Source organism: Elgaria multicarinata, chromosome 10, assembly GCF_023053635.1.
Source record: "Elgaria multicarinata webbii isolate HBS135686 ecotype San Diego chromosome 10, rElgMul1.1.pri, whole genome shotgun sequence".
NCBI classification, from domain to species: domain Eukaryota; kingdom Metazoa; phylum Chordata; class Lepidosauria; order Squamata; family Anguidae; genus Elgaria; species Elgaria multicarinata.
In genome coordinates, this window is record NC_086180.1 from 87,112,338 (window position 1) to 87,131,187 (window position 18,850).

At 41.3% G+C, this 18,850-nt stretch overlaps 1 protein-coding gene across 1 annotated transcript; it reads right to left on the bottom strand.

Annotated features, from left to right (window-relative positions):
- Positions 1 to 95: 95 nt before the first annotated feature.
- PACRGL (parkin coregulated like) lies at positions 96 to 17,530 on the bottom strand. Its single transcript, XM_063135155.1, has 9 exons — positions 17,464 to 17,530; positions 13,328 to 13,407; positions 13,026 to 13,183; positions 9,340 to 9,407; positions 7,276 to 7,366; positions 5,902 to 6,036; positions 3,235 to 3,342; positions 2,426 to 2,506; positions 96 to 933 (listed from the first exon to the last, which is right to left on the bottom strand). The coding sequence occupies exons 2-9, from the start codon at positions 13,377 to 13,379 to the stop codon at positions 877 to 879; spliced, it is 750 nt and encodes a 249-aa protein (XP_062991225.1). The 5' UTR covers positions 13,380 to 13,407; positions 17,464 to 17,530; the 3' UTR covers positions 96 to 876.
- Between the last annotated feature and the right edge of the window lie 1,320 nt (positions 17,531 to 18,850).

The following is an 18,850-nucleotide window of genomic DNA, read 5'->3' on the forward strand; positions in this document are numbered from 1 at the left end:
TATGAGTAGTACAATACATGTACACCTGAAATTTGCTGTAGTCTGTTTGTGAAAATTAAATGTGCACATTTTATAATAAAACAAAAACACAGCTCTTTCTTGTTGTTTTGTTCACTTTTTAAAAGAACATCTGTGAAGTAAGTGTTCACAAAACATATTTATTATAAGTTTAATACTTGAAGCACATGTTGAATGCTTTAAGTTATCCTGTAATACTTAAAATCTATGTTTTTAATGCAAGAGTTAAGTAATCCTAGCATGTTAAACGTTTGCACTAAGACAGATCTCAGTGTCAGTGAAACATCCTTTATACATTTTCCTCTCCAGAACCTATAGAGAAAGAAACATTCCCCTAATCTGAAAGTATAAAAATAAATATATCTTTGTGACTTAGCAATGACTTGATATCTGCTTAAAAATAAATTAATAATCCAGGCAACATTAAACACTTTCAGGTACTATTAGCTTTAGGACATGCTTACCTTTCTTCTACCAAACAAAGTGCTTAACTTTGGCTGGATTACGTCCTCAATTTCTAGTGCATCACATTTGTTAAACATATCCTATACCTCCATTTAAGAACATGTAAACACAGCAAGTAAGTATTCATATTTCCTTGGTAGTTATTATTTGATAAAGATGGATAACCCCATTAGTAGTATAACAAAGTAGACAGAATGATTAACAATTCCTGGTAGAAGTACTGAAACAACAATAATGCCACTTCTGATGTTTCTCATAATTAAATGTCTTGAATACATTTTCATTTTAACATTATCTTTTTTATAATATTACTCCTTTATTTCCCTGATAGATAGAGAACAGTGGAAATCTATCACCAAATAGTTTCAAACAGCTTCTTCATCACTTCTCTCTTCAGGAGGAAATTGAACAATACGTTGGGATTTTAGATTTGATAATAGTTAAACTTTCCTGTTGATAAAATGAAAATTGAATATAATGAGTACTAGGTTTATAATGAAATAAAGTTGATCTAAAACCAAAATTGATATAAATGACAGGCATGCAACCTGGAGCAACCACACCCATAAGAAAAACGAAAAAAAGACTTATGAACTCCAGTCTTTCTCTTGAACCAAGCAAAACATTTAGCTCCAGTTTGGTGTACATATTCTTAGCGTGAGAAAACATAATGCAAATGTGTGAAAAGGAACTCTGTTCCCCTTTCAGAGCACAAGTGTAGGCAGCCCTTTAAGAAAACTCAAAGCCCACAGTTAGTTCTACAGAAGAGGAAGCAGAGGGCTGTATTATTCTCTGCCCCACCCCCATCACACACACACACACAAATTAACTGTTGAGTAGGAGTTTTTTTTAAAAGGCTCTGTATGCACAGCTCCAGCTGAATCAGAGTCAGAATGTTACATCACCTCAAACACAATGATTTTCATCGGAATCTGTGCAAAGTGTCCAGTAACCAATTGCAGGGAAAACCAAACAATTCCCTGCATATATGAACTAGCCCATACTTGGTGCAATTACTGAGGTTTATGTTAGACTGAAGTCCTTCCATAGAACGTCCATGGTTGTGGCAGTCCTAAGAGGCCAGAGCGCCTTGGAGTCTTTTGTCATGTTTAAGGTTGATCCAGTATGAGCCAAGCATAAAATTAATTCAGTGGTTATGGATGCTATTTCAACCACTCTGTAATTGGGGTGTAATGTCAATATAATGTAACGGCTGTTCCAATCCTGCCAGCTGTTCTCCCACCATGGCATCAGTGCTGGTGGGTTTCTCTAGAGCAGCCACGCACCTTCTCCTTCCATCATCACGTGTGGCTGGAAGCCGCAGCCAGGGAGCTCTTGCAAGACCCGCACAGTCTCACGAAACTCATGCGAACTCCCACAAGATCTCGTGAGACCCACAAGACTCTCACAGCCTCTTCTTCTGGGCACGAGGTTCTCTTTAGAGTGATGACAAATGTAAAGGTAGGGGGGGTCACAGGGTGGAGGGTGGGGAGGATTGCAGCGGCCCGTCTTCTTTCTCACCTCAGATGGCGAGAGACCTTGCGCTGGGCCTGATGTGAGTGCTGAGAAAACAGTAATGTAGATGGGACCTAGAGGAAAGGTATTTGTGTACCCTTACGAGTACCTGCATCTCCCCCACAAAGAGATCCAAGAGCAATTCACTCTTGCGCATCAATCCCACATCATTTCCAAGCCACCTTTCAGTATATAAAGTAACTAATTCCATTGGGTCAGAGAAACTAAAGCTAACTCGATGCAATACTGACCAGCCTCTAGAGCAGCATTATAGCCGTGTGAACCGCCCAGAGAGCTTCAGCCATTGGGCGGTATAAAAATGCAATAAATAAATAAATAAATAAATAAATAGCACGCCTGGAATTAACGCTACCAAAGCAGTGCCAACAAATCTAAACCTAGGCTTGCTGCAGTCGATTCAGCTTACCTTTCCACCATACTGTTCCAGCTTTTGTAAAGCCTCTGTAGTTTGCTCTTTGAACTTCTTGCTCATCTGTCTCTTTGAAAGCTGTGGTAAAAGTAAATGCTTTCTATTTAAATGTTGTCCCGGTATCCTCCCTTGTCTTAATTACATGCAGAAATTTGTAATGAGGCCTTGCCTAGACTTCCACAAGCCGTGATTTAACTCATTGAGTCCCACCAGCAACACCTTGATCACCCTGAATTTGCTGCCTGCCTGGGCTTGCAAAAGGTGGGGTAGGCCACAAAACAAACATCTGCCAGGCCACAAAACATGGCTGATAGTTTGGCATGTCACAAGTTGTGCAGTCCTGATCTAGTTCAGGAGTGTCCAGATCCCAATATGCCTCTAATGCAAGGGTGGACAGAACCTAGATATGGACCTAATGGTAGATCTCTGGGTGATTTACAAGAGTTCAACAAGGATTTCTGACTCCCAATTATTTAACAACAGCAGCAACAAAATGACTACACACACCCCTTTGAACTATACCACCGAAATAAAGAAAACTTGGAGTAACTAGGAGTGGGTTTTTGTGTGGAAGAACTGTACTCAAAACTAATTCCTGGGCTCAGGGTTCTATAATTCAAAGCGTGTGTTGTTTGCATTAGGCTCCAGTTGGTGGATCTCAGGGTTCTAACAAAAAAGTACATCCCACAAGCCTGAAGTCTACTCACACCGACTCATGCAATCTATCACATACTGTAACCTGAATCCAAATGTGTCTCAAGTTCCAGAAGAAATGCAGGAAAGCAAGTGCTAAATATTGTACTCACACTTGAAAGTAGATGCTTCAGATAATCATTAAGCGACGGGCCAACAACAGCACTTAGCTGCACTAAAGCATTCAGTCCCCTTTCAAATACTTCACCATCGGAGTGGGCCTTATAAAAAAGGGGGAAAGAATTAGCCCAATATGTCCATCTAGTTTAAGAATTCTCTGCCAAACTGCATGTTCCCTAGGATGACAGTTGCTTGACTAGACTAATAATTAGCCCACAGAGTACAGCAAAGTGTGCATTGTTGCATCCAAAATGATAAAGGTTGAGAAGTGTTCAGCTTGCAAGCCTTGCTTTTTTTACTTGGAAGTAGGTCCCATTAAAATCAATGCTGCATGTGACTTCCTTTGATATACTCACAGCACAATCTCATGCACGTTTACTTGAAGTAAGTCCCACTGTGCTCAATGGGGCTTACATTACTTCCTAGTAATGTGAAGCCAAAACCATGACCCTAAAATCTCCTCATTACAAGAATTTTTGCATTCCTGCAGCTACCAGGAAGATTAACACAGAGAAGAATCGACACATAGGTTGGCTACATATTGGCTGTGTTCGGATGACACAATAGTCAACCCTGTGTCAACAGTCAACTCCACGGATGACTATTTAGGGGGTACTCCCCACACAATGTAATAGTCATTTGTGGAGTTGTCTATTAACACAAAGTTAACCACACACCCTCTCTGTCCTTCCCACCAAATAGTGCTGGCTCCCATGAGAATCCCCCTTTGTGCTGGGTCTCCCCAGTCAGGACCTGGCATGAAGGGGAATTCTCATGGGACGTGCTGTCCTTGGGTGGGGCACCGTGATTTGTGTCACCCCACGCGCTTCCTGGGACGTGAATGTCCCATCCCTTGGTGGGGCACCAAGAATGGAGAGGGCGGGGCGCAAGCATCTCTCCTGTGGCTGTCAAGATGGAGAACAGAGATGCAAGGATCTCTCCTAGAAAGCCACAGGAGAGATCCCTGGGCCCCATCCCCGTTGTCCCCAAAGTGGTGGAGAACAAGAATACGGGGTGGGGGTGGGGCACAAGGATTGCTCATGCAGCTCAAAAGCTCCCCATTTGCCACCACTTTGGGGAGAACGGAGAGGGCCACAGGAAATATGCTTGCACCCCACCCTCCCCATTCCCAGCAGCCCACCCAGGGCCAGGACATGCACATTCTGGGAAGTGCATGCAGAGGTGCCGATTGTAACTCCCCACCTAGGGGCCACCACGAACGGCAGCTTCAAACAAGCTTCCTGGGACAGCTGACACATGACTATAGAGCCCCACTGGGCAAGAGCAGCAGGGGTTTCTGCCTCTCTTGCTTCACAACTCTGTAGACCTGTGAAATAGTCAACGGAGCCCGCCACACAACACTATAATCAACGGTTGTGCAGATAGTCAACTCTGCACACCACTGATTATTTGCATTGGTTATTTTGGGGAAATAACCAACCATGGTGTGGAAAAGGCTCACCAGATGATACAATAGTCAAAGGTTGACTATTTAAGCAAGAGTTAAATATTTAATCAACTGTTGAATATTTAATCAACTGTTGACTATTGTGTCGTCCAAACCTAGTCATACTGATTTATAGAGAGCTAGACACATAATCAAACCACTTTATGGACACTACTCAGGAAACATCAGAGGCCCCAAACACAATCACTTTTACACAGGGATGTCTGGAACCCATACTGCAAATTCAGATAACCAAGGCTCCAGTAACATGTTCTACTTGCTCATCCTGGCCTGTGTTGGCTATCAGTGAGTAATGAAGATAAAAATTGACTTTCCATTAGGCAAAAGTACATTTTTTTTTGCTCCGGCCTTAAATACTTACACTTCAAAAAACTATATTGCCTTTTCAGGTACTTCTGTACCACTGCTCATCTCTCCATATTTGTTCTATGGGGTTCTACTTCTCAACATGAGTGCATTCACACACACACAATATATATTAAAAATGGGGTTACATCCTGGATTTACAGAAAGTGTCACAGTCAGCATTTCTGAAATCTTAATCCCAAATGATTCAGCACAGTAAAATACCATAACTGGTACTCTCCCATGAATGTAAGAGCCTAATTAGCCTACAGCCACCATAACAGGACTTCCCCTTTTCACTATGCACTCTTTCATCACATCTCCTGGATCAAGTCTACTCATTCATTGCTGCCATGGACACTTTCACCTACTTCCCAGAAAGGCAACTTACATACCTCACAATGTATGTAGTGGTTGGGCTTTTAATACAGTTTTAGTGTGCTCGGGATAGAATGTTTCTGATTGCACTTGGAAAGAAGGTAAAAACCTTTCACTCCTCTTATCTCACATTTGCAAATCTACATTGGGAGCTTCTGGGCAGGGATCATGCATTGTACTCCTGTACAGAACCAAGCAAGCTTTAGCCACTTCTGTTATAAATAATCAAATTATGATAATGGTTGTCCCAACCAAGATATAATATAGTAGGTTACCCAATACTGAAAATCTGTAGGACTCAGCGGGATTAAAATCCGATGGAGAAAGATCAGTTGAAGTAATCTGATTTTCCATGCAGAAACTTTCATTTAACATTTTGATAACATGCGCTAGAGACTGCAACCATCATCAAAATTCTTAAATAACACAGTAAGATGTTCTTAGATTTCACAAAGAAAAAGAGACATACCAGAGCAGTTTTTAACACTGGAACAAGCCGGGGCAACAATGGAATGGCTTTCTGAGCAGCACCTTCCACCAAGAGCAATTCTTTAAAGCCTTCCTTGGATACAAACGTATGCGGGTGCCTGGTCTCCCTTAGCCCCTGCCACAGAATTACAACATGACATTGATATGTCGCTGCCCCCATAGTCATACATTAAAACAATTTAAAATTTCCTCAAGCAATAGCATATGCTACTAGAGTTTCATTACAGACATTCAAAACACACTCATGCCACCTTGTGGTGACATCAAACATAAAAAATAAGCAAGCTTTACATATCAAACCCATTTTGAAAGCCTGCACAAATTTTGAAAGCCTGTACAAATTCTACATTCAGTTTGACATACTGCTGCTACAGCATTAAGTTTACATTTTCAGAGTCATCACATGGGGGGAAACCGCGTTTGCTTAACGTTGCTTCTCCGCCTGCACGTTTGTCCCTCGTTACATTTTCTTTTGAAAGAGGAAGTAAACAATGTACTCGTGGCCCATTCAGTGGGCCGTTTTGATCATGCTGCTTCCCCTGCACACAGCAGGGAATAGCAGCAACTTTCGTCTCAAAAAAGAAGTTGGACTTACTGGGGTGTTTTTTTGTGGTGCAAAGGCGGCTAGAAGGGGCAGGAGGCGTGTGGGAGGCAGACAAGATTGGGCGAGGGGCCCGCAAAAATCTATGAGCACCCAGTAACGAGCGTACAATAAAATGCTCACCTGACGGAGCACTTTATGAGATTTAATAATTGATTTCACTCACACTCTAGGCAGGAGCAGAAGAAATTATGAATTCCAAAATGTGTCAGGTAAGTCATTGGGGGGGGGGGGGGCTAGGTCAGATGTGGAATTAATGTAAAAGTTCAACAGGATATTGTATACTCAAATAGCTCTCTGACTGAGATACAAATGAATACTGCTCAAACAAGGATACAAGCAGGCACATTCAGCCCTGAGCAGGAAAGACAGAATATGCTCCTTCTGGACATAAGGTAACAAAACTGAACAATATGTTGGGAAGGGTGTTTTATTGGGTAGAATATTACCAGGTTGCTATATATTGGTTGCTTCTGGATTACATATATTAAGAACAGCTTTCACCAAGGTTTTTTTTTCCATTTTTCTTCAAAAGACTACTCACACATGCTTTCCCCAAATTTCTATCAATTAAAAACAAAGCTTATAATAACTAATGTCATGGGTTTAAGGTAGTCCCAGAGTCCCATTGCACTTTGAGCAAAAACAGCCAGAGAATTACTGCCATCTTTGGAAACTGTATTATCAAACAATATAACATAAAAAAGAGTGGCATCAACTTTACTTTAAATAATAAGGGCAAAAAAGGTTTACCTCTGCTAAAGTTATGAGAAGAGGATCAAACTGAAGGGTTTCAGGACGACAATCCCACTGAAGTTTGTGTTTTACAGAGCCATGAACTAACCTGAAACAAATCAAAATTTTAAATATCAATAGTGAAAGACAAGGAAGTATTGATAGTTGCCCTTTTTACTTCACACCAAAGATTCTAACATATTGTTTCCAAAGTATACCTTAACTGCATGTGTTTAAGGTATACTTTGTATGACCTTCCACTACCCTATTAAGATCAGATTTCGATGCTACCTTATAAAAATATCTTTAAGAGACTCCAAATAAATAAGTTATTTTTTCCACTTTAACACAATTAAGTCTTATTTAAATAACAACAGAGACAAAAGTTTTCTACTAATAACCATTATAGAATAACAATGCAATGTCTAGTAATATGCAGTTCAGACATTTTATAACAGCTGCAAAGATTATTGATTTCTGTTATTATTAACAAACAACTATCGCTACATATATTCTTAATGAAATATCAAACACTCATGTTTTTATTAATAGCAGCATGTTAAATTACTATCTTAACCTTTGTAAACTGCCCAGAGAGCTTCGGCTATGGGGCGGTATATAAATGTAATAAATAAATAAATATTATTGGCATGAAGGATTGAACTTCCAAGCGGGAACAAGGAAGCCTCAGTGGTGGCTCTACAATCCCTGACCAATTTACACAGGTGTCAGCTGCTTACATTGGGAACGAGGGATACGGGAGCACAACACAAAATTTCTATGGACTGCATCCCAAATGTCAGAGGCTTCACAAAATGTATTACAATCACTAACAATATCTGAATGATGGCTGTAATGCTAAAATACCTTTTTACAATTTTGTATGTATGAAAAAAGTATGCAAAAGCAGAAATGGAGCAGAAATATAAATAAAAGGGAACTGAAATACTCTTATAGTCCTGCTATTGTGGCCACCTCTGTACTTGTTTGCTCTTTGATGCTTATCCACATGCAGCACAATCCTTTGCATGTCTTCTGAGAAATAAGACCCATTAAGTTCAATAGGTTTTACACCAAGGTAAATGTATTACAATCTTAGCAAGTGAAAAGCATAATTTAACGCTCAGGTGAAGCTGTGATCCAACAAGATTAAGATGCATCCAAGAATAAAACAAATTTATTTAGAGTCGAACTCAACGTGAGTAATTTGTGGTTTGTGACAAATTTATTTATGTATATTATTTATATTCTACTTTTCCATAAATCATGCCCAAGGCAGCTACCAATTATAATAAAATACACAATTTAATAGAATAATGAAACAATTTTAAATTGTAGCAAAACCGCTCAAAGAATAAAAACTAAGAAACAGTTGATATAACTGGAATAACAGAAGAGCAGATAAAATACTAATAAAATATAAAAAGTAACAACAGCATGTCAAAGAAAACGAAACATAAAAAGTAACAAGAACATCATTTCAAAGAAAACAATAATAATAATAATTTTGCAAGTCCCATTGCAAATCCCATTATCCCTTCCTAAACAGGGATAGTATCACACAGCAATGAAAATCTATCCATGATGGGGTGAGTCGAGCCTCTCTAGGGAGAGTATGTGAGAAGGTCTGTTTACAAAGATGCCTGTTCCCACCATTTGATGGCTACAATATCATGACTGCTCTGTGTGGATGAGCAATCACAGACCAAGGTCCAGAGACAGAACGTTCATATCACCTTACACGCCATGCTTTGGAAGGGACGTAAGCATGCAACTTTCAGACCTGGGGCACTTCCCTCCCCACACCACATTCTGGGGGATGTGTAAAGCAGAGCAATAAGGTGGTGCAGGTTTCTGCACCTGCAATGAAGCATGTGATGGGAGAGCTCTTATTCTCTGCAGGCAGAAAAAGAGAACTGGTCCCCTGACCATTGGATTGCAGCCTAAATGGTACACCTGGCAACTGAATGTTGTTCAGCTGCACTATTTTTATTATTTCAACAGCAATACTCGCTTGATGATATAAAGCCTATTGCTTTAATACATTAATTTGGCTCACCCACCTCTGGCCCCCAGTGTTACCTGCAAGGAATGCCCCCTTTGGAGTAAATGGCAGCAAAGGCAGTCGGAGCTCTTGACTGAACACCAAACTATAATGAAAAGTTGAAGATGTGTTACACAGTTATAAATATTAAATTAGCAATAATATTAACAACACTACACATGCACATTCCAGTCAAAGTTAAGCTCTTCACTCCTATTTAATCAACTTTAAATCCTTTCCAGTGAAATCAACAGGACTTGAAAATGCTTAACTTTGGCTGGATCGTACCTTACATTTCATGTTTTACAAAACAGCATATCTAATGCAGGACGTATATTACAGAATAAAAGCACAAAACAACAAAATCAGAACACAAAATAAAATTAAAGAGGGCAGGCAACACAGGATTTATCAAATGTTTGGGGCAGCTTGGAAAATAATGTAATAATAAGCAGGAATGCTTAATTGCAATAATTTCTTATCTTACCAAATACATAAAAGAACGGTATTTATGAAGTGATTTATGCACTTTATTATTAATTTTTAAAAGGAATTTTCACAGCTTCTCCAGCAAGGTCAGAATGATAAAACCTGGGGAAATTGCCATTATGCCATCTTGTAATTTAGCATTCGCCATGTCACCTGAGAGGGGTACCTTCTCCCATTAAATCCGATCATGACAACCACCAGGGAAAGAGCTCTGTGAACAGCCCCCATGAGGGACAATGTGTGTATTCAGCTCTCTCATTTTCCTATCAATGAAGCAGCCTGTCCTAATTCCATCTCCACAAAGGTCAGAAAACAGAGAGGTAGCCATAACAGCAGGAAGAAGAAAGGAACACAAGAAGGCTACAGTAGTGTGCAAAGGCTGATTCCATTGCCCATTAATAAAATAAACTTCCAAAAACAATCAAACATTCATTGTTTTTTGGATAGTTGAGTGAACACACTTTCCCTCAAATTAAAATACTTAACGTACTAATCGTTAGAATCTTAAGAGGATATTGAGGTTTTGCTATGTGGCTAACACAATGTTTAAGATTGAGATTCAATTATCTCTGAGTTGTTCATGTTTCCATCTTCAAGAGAGGCAACCTGTAATATGTTACTGCATTTCTTTCTGCAAACTGCTTCTCTGCGTCCAGGAAGAAAACACTTTTGAAACATGAATGACTGAAAAATTACCTCAAATGTGCTAAGTAGGAGAACAATTTCCCACAACAAACCTGGCTCTATTCTGAAGAGGATTCTGGTCTTTTTCAGAGACTGAGTTTTATTAAGACTGAATAACAAAAGGACAATGTAATAGGTAACTGTTGAGGGCTGTCCCAGAGACAGGAAATGATAGGTGATTGTTGCCAAGGCGACTGCACAGTGCATTGCTTCAGCTTCCAGGTAGGAACTGAAAAGCTGGCAAGAGAGAAAATCATACCTTTCCTTCCTTATGTTATGTTTGAAACATGGGTAGCGGATGTGAAGATCCTGGGTATCAGGGTAAATCCAAAATAAGGGGACTTTCCTCGGCTTCAGCAAAGCTTTACTGGCTAGAGTCCACTTAACGTAGAGCAGAAAAAGGATCTCTCAAAGCCAGGTTTACAGGATGGGTTAGGCTATGTTTATCACAGCAAGATGCCTTTCTGTAATTTCCTGGAGTTCAGTGATTCAGAGGTGTAAGAACAGGCAATCAACTAGGAACTCAAGAACATAGTTAGGTGTTTGCCAGCATGGCTGCTTCTGAAGTCACTTGAAAACAATAGATAAGAGACTCATTCAACACAGAAGTGCTGGGGCAATTACAGCCTTTGATTACAAAGACTCACAAAAGAATAAAGATTGTCTTGAGTGGGTTCAAGAGAGAGAGAGAGAGAGAGAGAATTGTTTTGTTCCTGCTTAATAAAGGATCTAAACTTTAGGTGGAGTTTAAAATACTTCTTGCAAAGCTCAGTTGAAATCTTAGGCTTTCATAACCAATCGATAGGCAATACAAACCCTATTCAGGTATTTGCCTGGACACTGAAAAGCTAGGAGGTTCCCCTACACAGAGACACCTCTTCAAACTTTCACACATTGAGCACAAAAGCCTGGAGAGAGTTTCTAAGCATGTATGGCTGAAATTGTTTAGAAACATTCTGCAACTGGAAACTCTAATAAGGCAGGGAGGTTTCTAACTGCATTCAGCCCAATGTGTACAGAAATCCCCTCCAGTCCTTTGCACTGAATGTGTGAATGTTTGAAGAGAAGTCCTCATATGCAGGGATGTTGGGAGGCAAGGATTGGGTGCACTCTCCTGCCCCCTATTCACTTGTGGGATTTGTGTGTTCAAACAAACTAGAGTGATGCTTTGATTAGATTAGGAACCAGAGGAAGACTGGCGACTAATGATTTCAGGATGTTCCACACCTTGTGCGGGGTGCAGCAGGGTTGGCATCGTATCTATCCTGCAACCTCTACGCACATCCTGGGTTGCCGTATACATTTGAAGTACATCCCACTGCGTCCCATGCCAGGTTCGAACAGCACACCAGCCTGCGCTGCATCACAAGGGATTATGCAAATAGTGGTCATGCGCGCAGCATGGAGAGGGGCGGGGGGAGAAGCCACGGTGACTTCTTCCCCCTGCGCCATTGTCCAAACTCAATCTTAGAGAACAGTTGTAAATATCTGAAAATTCAAACATTCAGTGATAAATTCCCCAAACCACTAATTGCTGCCAGCTAGAGGCCAAACATTATCTTCATTTCCACATTTATCTGTAAAATACCAACATTTACCAAGATAGGTGGAGGATGTCCAGAATTTTGAGGAAATAAGTTATTTGCCAGATTTTCCAAATAGGATTTTCCAAAATTCATTGCAAATATGATAAATTCAGTTGCTCTGGTATAAATAGTTTAGTCACAAGGAAAAACTGAGAGTATTGTTTATTTGATTCCAGGATGTTAAAGCAGTTTTCCCCCCAGATACATAGATTTCTGTCCCTAAGGAGCATAGAATGAATGTTTCAAATTATGAAATAATTCAGTAGCCTCAAATTGTTAATGCCTCACCTTCCTTTTATGTAATGATGGTTATTATAATCCTATCCACAAACAGCAAACTCATTTTGAACACAGCCAAAGTGGCCCAATCCACACACAAAATTGCAGAAGAGGGGGTGGGTGGGTGGTGGAATCCAGCCCAATGAGGCAGGCTCAGTGAGCATGGAATGCAGAACGCTTGGGAGGAATAGAAAACCGGAGAGGTAGGTAGAATGGAATGGAGTATCCTGCAAGTGCTTGGCGGTAAGTGCAGGTTCCATTAGTTCATTTTAATTTGGATTGTACACAATGACCTTTAAAAATTTAAGTATTTGCCAGTAAACAACCATATTTGTCCTATCGCAATGACATCAACATTTACAAGTGACCACGCAAGAAAAATGGTCTTGTACTGTAAAAGTACAAAAATCAAAAGGAGCAAGTCCATTCTTTAAAATCATACAGGGGTTAACAGAACAATCCTATGCATGAGATCAATGGAACGTACTCCCAGATAAGTGTGCGTATAGCAGGGCCCCTCAACCTTTTTAGGTCAGTTGGCACATTTGGAAGTTTGAGAGAGGGTTGTGGGTCTGTCTGGTTTGAGAGAGGGTCATTCGTCTGTCTTTACACATTACTCGCAGAAAATATGGGGTTACGATCAACCCCATCACAATGCAAACTCTTTAGATTATAACTATACATACCGGATCAATCGTTTTGGGATTAAGTCTGTCACTGGGCCGGGGCTGTGGCTTAATTACAGAATCCGGAGAAGTAGATGAAGTAGACAATGTCTTCCTTTTCTGTGTCACAGACTTCTCTTTCATGTGAGAGCCTGAAGAAATTCTTTTACCAATGCTTTCTGTAATATAAAAAAGTGACACAAGAAGACCCCACAGATGAATTCGGAGAATTTGCATTATTAGTTTAAAATAATGAAAAATAATCAGATTGAGAAAGATAAATAAAATACAGCCCAGCTAAACTAAACAGTAAAGACACATACCAGCCACTCCATTTTTCAAATGTGTGCCTTCACATTTCTTTGTTTGTTGCATACCTCCTTGGGACACTTTCTGAGGTCACCTGTAGCAAAGAAAAGATGATGCTGGTTGGTTTCACTCCGATTTTTCTGTTCAGTAGCACAACTTCTGAAGCAAGTGTTCTAACAGAGGACAAGAACAGAAGACAAGAACAACATATGGAGCTACACTACATTCTGTATCGGGAGCACTATTTTTCTAGGGACATTTGAGGGAATTATCACTAACAGATAGATCTCTTGCAACCTTGCACATTCTAAGCAGCACAGAGCTATCTATAAACAATGCCTAACATCTGAACTAAAATTGGATTCACACTTACACACGATAAAGGTTTTCTCTCCCTCTTCCTCTTTTATAACATTAGAACTGACGATCACCTAATGAAATCACAAAGCATCATTAAATGGAATTCACTGCTACAAGATGTGACAATGACCAGATGGTGCTCAAAAGCATTAAACAAATTCATGGAAAATAGGTGTGTATCAATAGCAATTAGCCACAACTGCCTCTGAATATGGAGAAAAAGAAAACCAAGAAGGCAAGATGGCTGTCTGCTGAGACACTGGAAGTAGCCCAAGAAAGAAGGAAAGCAAAAGGCAACAGTGATAGGGGGAGATATGCCCAATTAAATGCAAAATTCCAGAGGTTAGCCAGAAGAGATAAGGAATTATTTTTAAACAAGCAATGCATGGAAGTGGAAGAAGACAATAGAATAGGAAGGACAAGAGACCTCTTCCAGAAAATTAGAAACATCAGAGGTAAATTCCAGGGAAAAATGGGTATGATCAAAAACAAAGATGGCAAAGACCTAACAGAAACAGAAGAGATCAAGAAAAGGTGGCAAGAATATACGGAAGATCTGAATAGGAAGGATAATAATATCGGGGATAGCTCAGACGGTGTGGTCAGTGAGTTAGAGCCAGACATCCTGAAGAGTGAGGTTGAATGGGCCTTAAGAAGCATTGCTAATAACAAGGCAGCAGGAGACGACGGTATCCCAGGTGAACTGTTTAAAATATTGCAAGATGATGCTGTCAAGGTGATGCATGCCATATGCCAGCAAATTTGGAAAACACAAGAATGGCCATCAGACTGGAAAAAATCAACTTATATCCCCATACCAAAAAAGGGAAACACTAAAGAATGTTCAAACTATCGGACAGTGGCATTTATTTCACATGCCAGCAAGGTAATGCTCAAGATCCTGCAAGGTAGACTCCAGCAATTCATGGAGCGAGAATTGCCAGATGTACAAGCTGGGTTTAGAAAAGGCAGAGGAACTAGAAACCAAATTGCCAATATCCGCTGGATAATGGAGAAAGCCAGGGAGTTCCAGAAAAACATCTATTTCTGTTTTATTGACTATTCTGAAGCCTTTGACTGTGTGGATCATAACAAACTGTAGCAAGTTCTTGGTGGTATGGGGATACCAAGTCATCTTGTCTGCCTCCTGAGGAATCTGTATAACGAACAAGTAGCAACAGTAAGAACAGACCACGGAACAACGGACTGGTTTAAGATTGGGAAAGGAGTACAGCAGGGTTGTATACGCTCACCTTACCTATTCAACTTGTATGCAGAACACATCATGCGACGTGCTGGGCTTGACGAATCCAAGGCTGGAGTTAAAATCGCAGGAAGAAACATTAACAATCTCAGATATGCAGATGACACCACTTTGATGGCTGAAAGCGAGGAGGAGCTGAGGAGCCTTATGACGAAGGTGAAAGAAGAAAGTGCAAAAGCTGGGTTGCAGTTAAACCTCAAAAAAACCAAGATTATGGCAACCAGCTTGATTGATAACTGGCAAATAGAGGGAGAAAACGTGGAGGCAGTGACAGACTTTGTATTTCTGGGCGCAAAGATTACTGCAGACGCTGACTGCAACCAGGAAATCAGAAGATGTTTACTTCTTCGGAGGAGAGCAATGACAAATCTTGATAAAATAGTTAAGAGCAGAGACACCACACTGACAACAAAGCTCCGCATAGTTAAAGCAATGGTATTCCCCGTAGTAACCTATGGCTGCGAGAGCTGGACCATAAGGAAGGCTGAGCGAAGGAAGATAGATGCTTTTGAACTGTGGTGTTGGAGGAAAATTCTGAGAGTGCCTTGGACTGCAAGAAGATCAAACCAGTCCATACTCCAGGAAATAAAGCCAGACTGCTCACTTGAGGGAATGGTATTAAAGGCAAAACTGAAGTACTTTGGCCACATAATGAGAAGACAGGATACCCTGGAGAAGAGGCTGATGCTAGAGAAAGTGGAAGGCAAAAGGAAGAGGGGTCGACCAAGGGCCAGATGGATGGATGATATTCTGGAGGGGACAGACTTGACCTTGGGGGAGCTGGGGGTGGCGACAGCCGACAGAAAGCTCTGTCATGGGCTGGTCCATGAAGTCACGAAGAGTCGGAAGCGACTGAACGAATAAACAACAACTCTATATATACAAATGACACCTGCTGAAATTCCTTTTTCTATGCAATTGTTAAAGATGGTATCATAGAATCATAGAATCATAGAATAGCAGAGTTGGAAGGGGCCTACAAGGCCATCGAGTCCAACCCCCTGCTCAATGCAGGAATCCACCCTAAAGCATCCCTGACAGATGGTTGTCCAGCTGCCTCTTGAATGCCTCTAGTGTGCCTCTAGCCCACAACCTCCCTAGGTAGCTGATTCCACCGTCGCACTGCTCTAACAGTCAGGAAGTTTTTCCTGATGTCCAGCTAGAATCTGGCTTCCTTTAACTTGAGCCCGTTATTCCGTGTCCTGCACTCTGGGAGGATCGAGAAGAGATCCTGGCCCTCCTCTGTGTGACAACCTTTTAAGTATTTGAAGAGTGCTATCATGTCTCCCCTCAATCTTATCTTCTCCAGGCTAAACATGACCAGTTCTTTCAGTCTCTCTTCATAGGGCTTTGTTTCTAGACCCCTGATCATCCTGGTTGCCCTCTTCTGAACACGCTCCAGCTTGTCTGCGTCCTTCTTGAATTGTGGAGCCCAGAACTGGACGCAATACTCTAGATGAGGCCTAACCAGGGCCAAATAGAGAGGAACCAGTACCTCACGTGATTTGGAAGCTATACTTCTATTAATGCAGCCCAAAATAGCATTTGCCTTTCTTGCAGCCATATCGCACTGTTGGCTCATATTCAGCTTGTGATCTACAACAATTCCAAGATCTTTCTCGTTTGTAGTATTGCTGAGCCAAGTGTCCCCCATCTTGTAACTGTGCATTTGGTTTCTATTCCCTAAATGTAGAACTTGGCATTTATCCCTATTAAATTTCATTCTGTTGTTTTCAGCCCAGCACTCCAGCCTATCAAGATCACTTTGAAGTTTGTTTCTGTCTTCCAGGGTATTAGCTATCCCACCCAATTTTGTGTCATCTGCATATTTGATCAGCGTTCCCTGCACCTCCTCGTCCAAATCATTAATAAAAATGTTGAAGAGCACTGGGCCCAGGACTGAGCCCTGCGGCACCCCACTCGTTGCCTCCCCCCAGTTACAGGAGCTCTGTCCTCCTTTTCATATGGTCACCCTAAATAAATATAAATAAATTAAATTATTGAAGCCAGTACAGCTCAGTGCCAATTGAACATGGGATTGGGTTTGTGTACTAGTAAGAGCTACTAATACTAACGCCAGCCTGCAAATGGCAGCCTCTTCTTCATTGGAAGTCTCTTTTCCCTTTCCTTTAGGCACTCTGCACATACTCAGGGAAGAAGTATCTCTCCCCCACCCACCCCCCGTCCGGATAAATTAAAGCAGCATTAAGCATTTGTTAACACTTGCAAGCTGGAGCTTTGAACTACAACTCCCAACAGCCCCAGACAGAATGATAAGCGCTGTAGTCTACAACAACACCTGGAGGGCGCCAGGTTGTTGTTTTAGATGAAGCGGGTGGGATGAGGAGGAACCTGCGGCGGCAGCGCAACGTACTCGGGCCAAGCGGTGCTGCGTCGGCGGAGGGATATCAGCGCGCCTCGAAGGCCGACGCAGGGGGCATTATTATGGGCTCCGGCCAGAGGAGCGGGGCGCGGGTGGTGGTGGTGGTGGTGGTGGTGGTCCCCTTTCCATCCCCCATCGCTTACCGAGTCCTCCAAAGGAAGAGACGAAGGCGAGCGAGCGGCCCCGTCTTGCTCCGGTGCGGAAGGCAGGCCGGACTCGCAGCTTCCAATCGGTTGCTAAGGCAACTACGGGCAGCGAGCAGGCCAAACTTCTTCGGAGGGAAGTGCCTACCGCGTGCGCGGCCTGCTCTCCTCCCTGGCCGGGCAATCCCAGGCGCGCCCAGCGGGAGGGTCTCCTCGCTTTCCACACCAGAGAGATCTGTGGTGGAAGGCGAAGCGTTTAGGCCGCAAAACCTACACGTGTTTAGGCCGAACAAAGTCCTGCGCTTCCCAGGCTGGGGAGTTCCCCCCTCTCTTATCATTATTATTATTATTATTATTATTATTATTATTATTATTATTATTATTATTATTTATTTATATTATTTTATATTATTTATTTTTGTGAACCGCCCTAATTTTTGTGAACCGCCCAGAGAGCTTCGGCTATTGGGCGGTATAAAAATGTAATAAATAAATAAATAAATAAATAAATATAGCACCATCAATGTACATGGTGCTGTACAGATTACACAGTAAATAGCAAGACCCTGCCGCATAGGCTTACAATCTAATAAAGTTGTAGTAAACAATAAGGAGGGAAAGAGAATGCAAACAGGCACAGGGAAGTGTAAACAGGCACCGGGTAGGGTGAGGCTAACAGTATAGAGTCAGAACAAACTCAATATTTAAAAGCTATAGGGAACAGAAAAGTTTTTAGCTGAGTTTTAAAAGCTGTGATTGAGTTTGTAGTTCTCAAGTGTTCTGGAAGAGCAGCAGACCAGCGGACTGATGTGAGACGAAGGAAGGCGTTCCTATTATTATTATTATTATTATATTTTATTTTATTTTTAATTTTATTGCATTGCATTGCATTGCATTGCATTTATATCCCGCCTTTTTTCCTCCAAGGAACCCAAGGCGGCATCCTCCTCCTCTCCACTTTATCCTCACCACAACAACCCTGTGAGGTAGGCTTGGCTGAGAGTCTGTGACTGGCTCAAAGTCACCCAGTGAGCTTCCATGGCCGGGTGGGGACTAGAACCCGGATCTCCCAACTCCCAGGCCAACACTCTAGCCACTATACCACACTGGCTCTCTAAACATGCCTAGGAATATGCGCCCTTAATAGCTTTATTTTGCTCTCTCTTTTTTTATTATTATTTACTACATTTATATTGTCAAAATGAAGGAGGGGGGGAACTATGCGAATCCAATAAAAAAGAAGAGATAGTCTCTAGTGTTGGAAAATAGAAAAAGATTTTTATTTTTTGTTACATATATCTTTAATCTTTAAAAATTGTGTTGTAAAAGGACTTTTTTCTCTTGTCCTCCTATCCTCCCTTCTCGCTCCTCCTTTTTCATTTGCTTT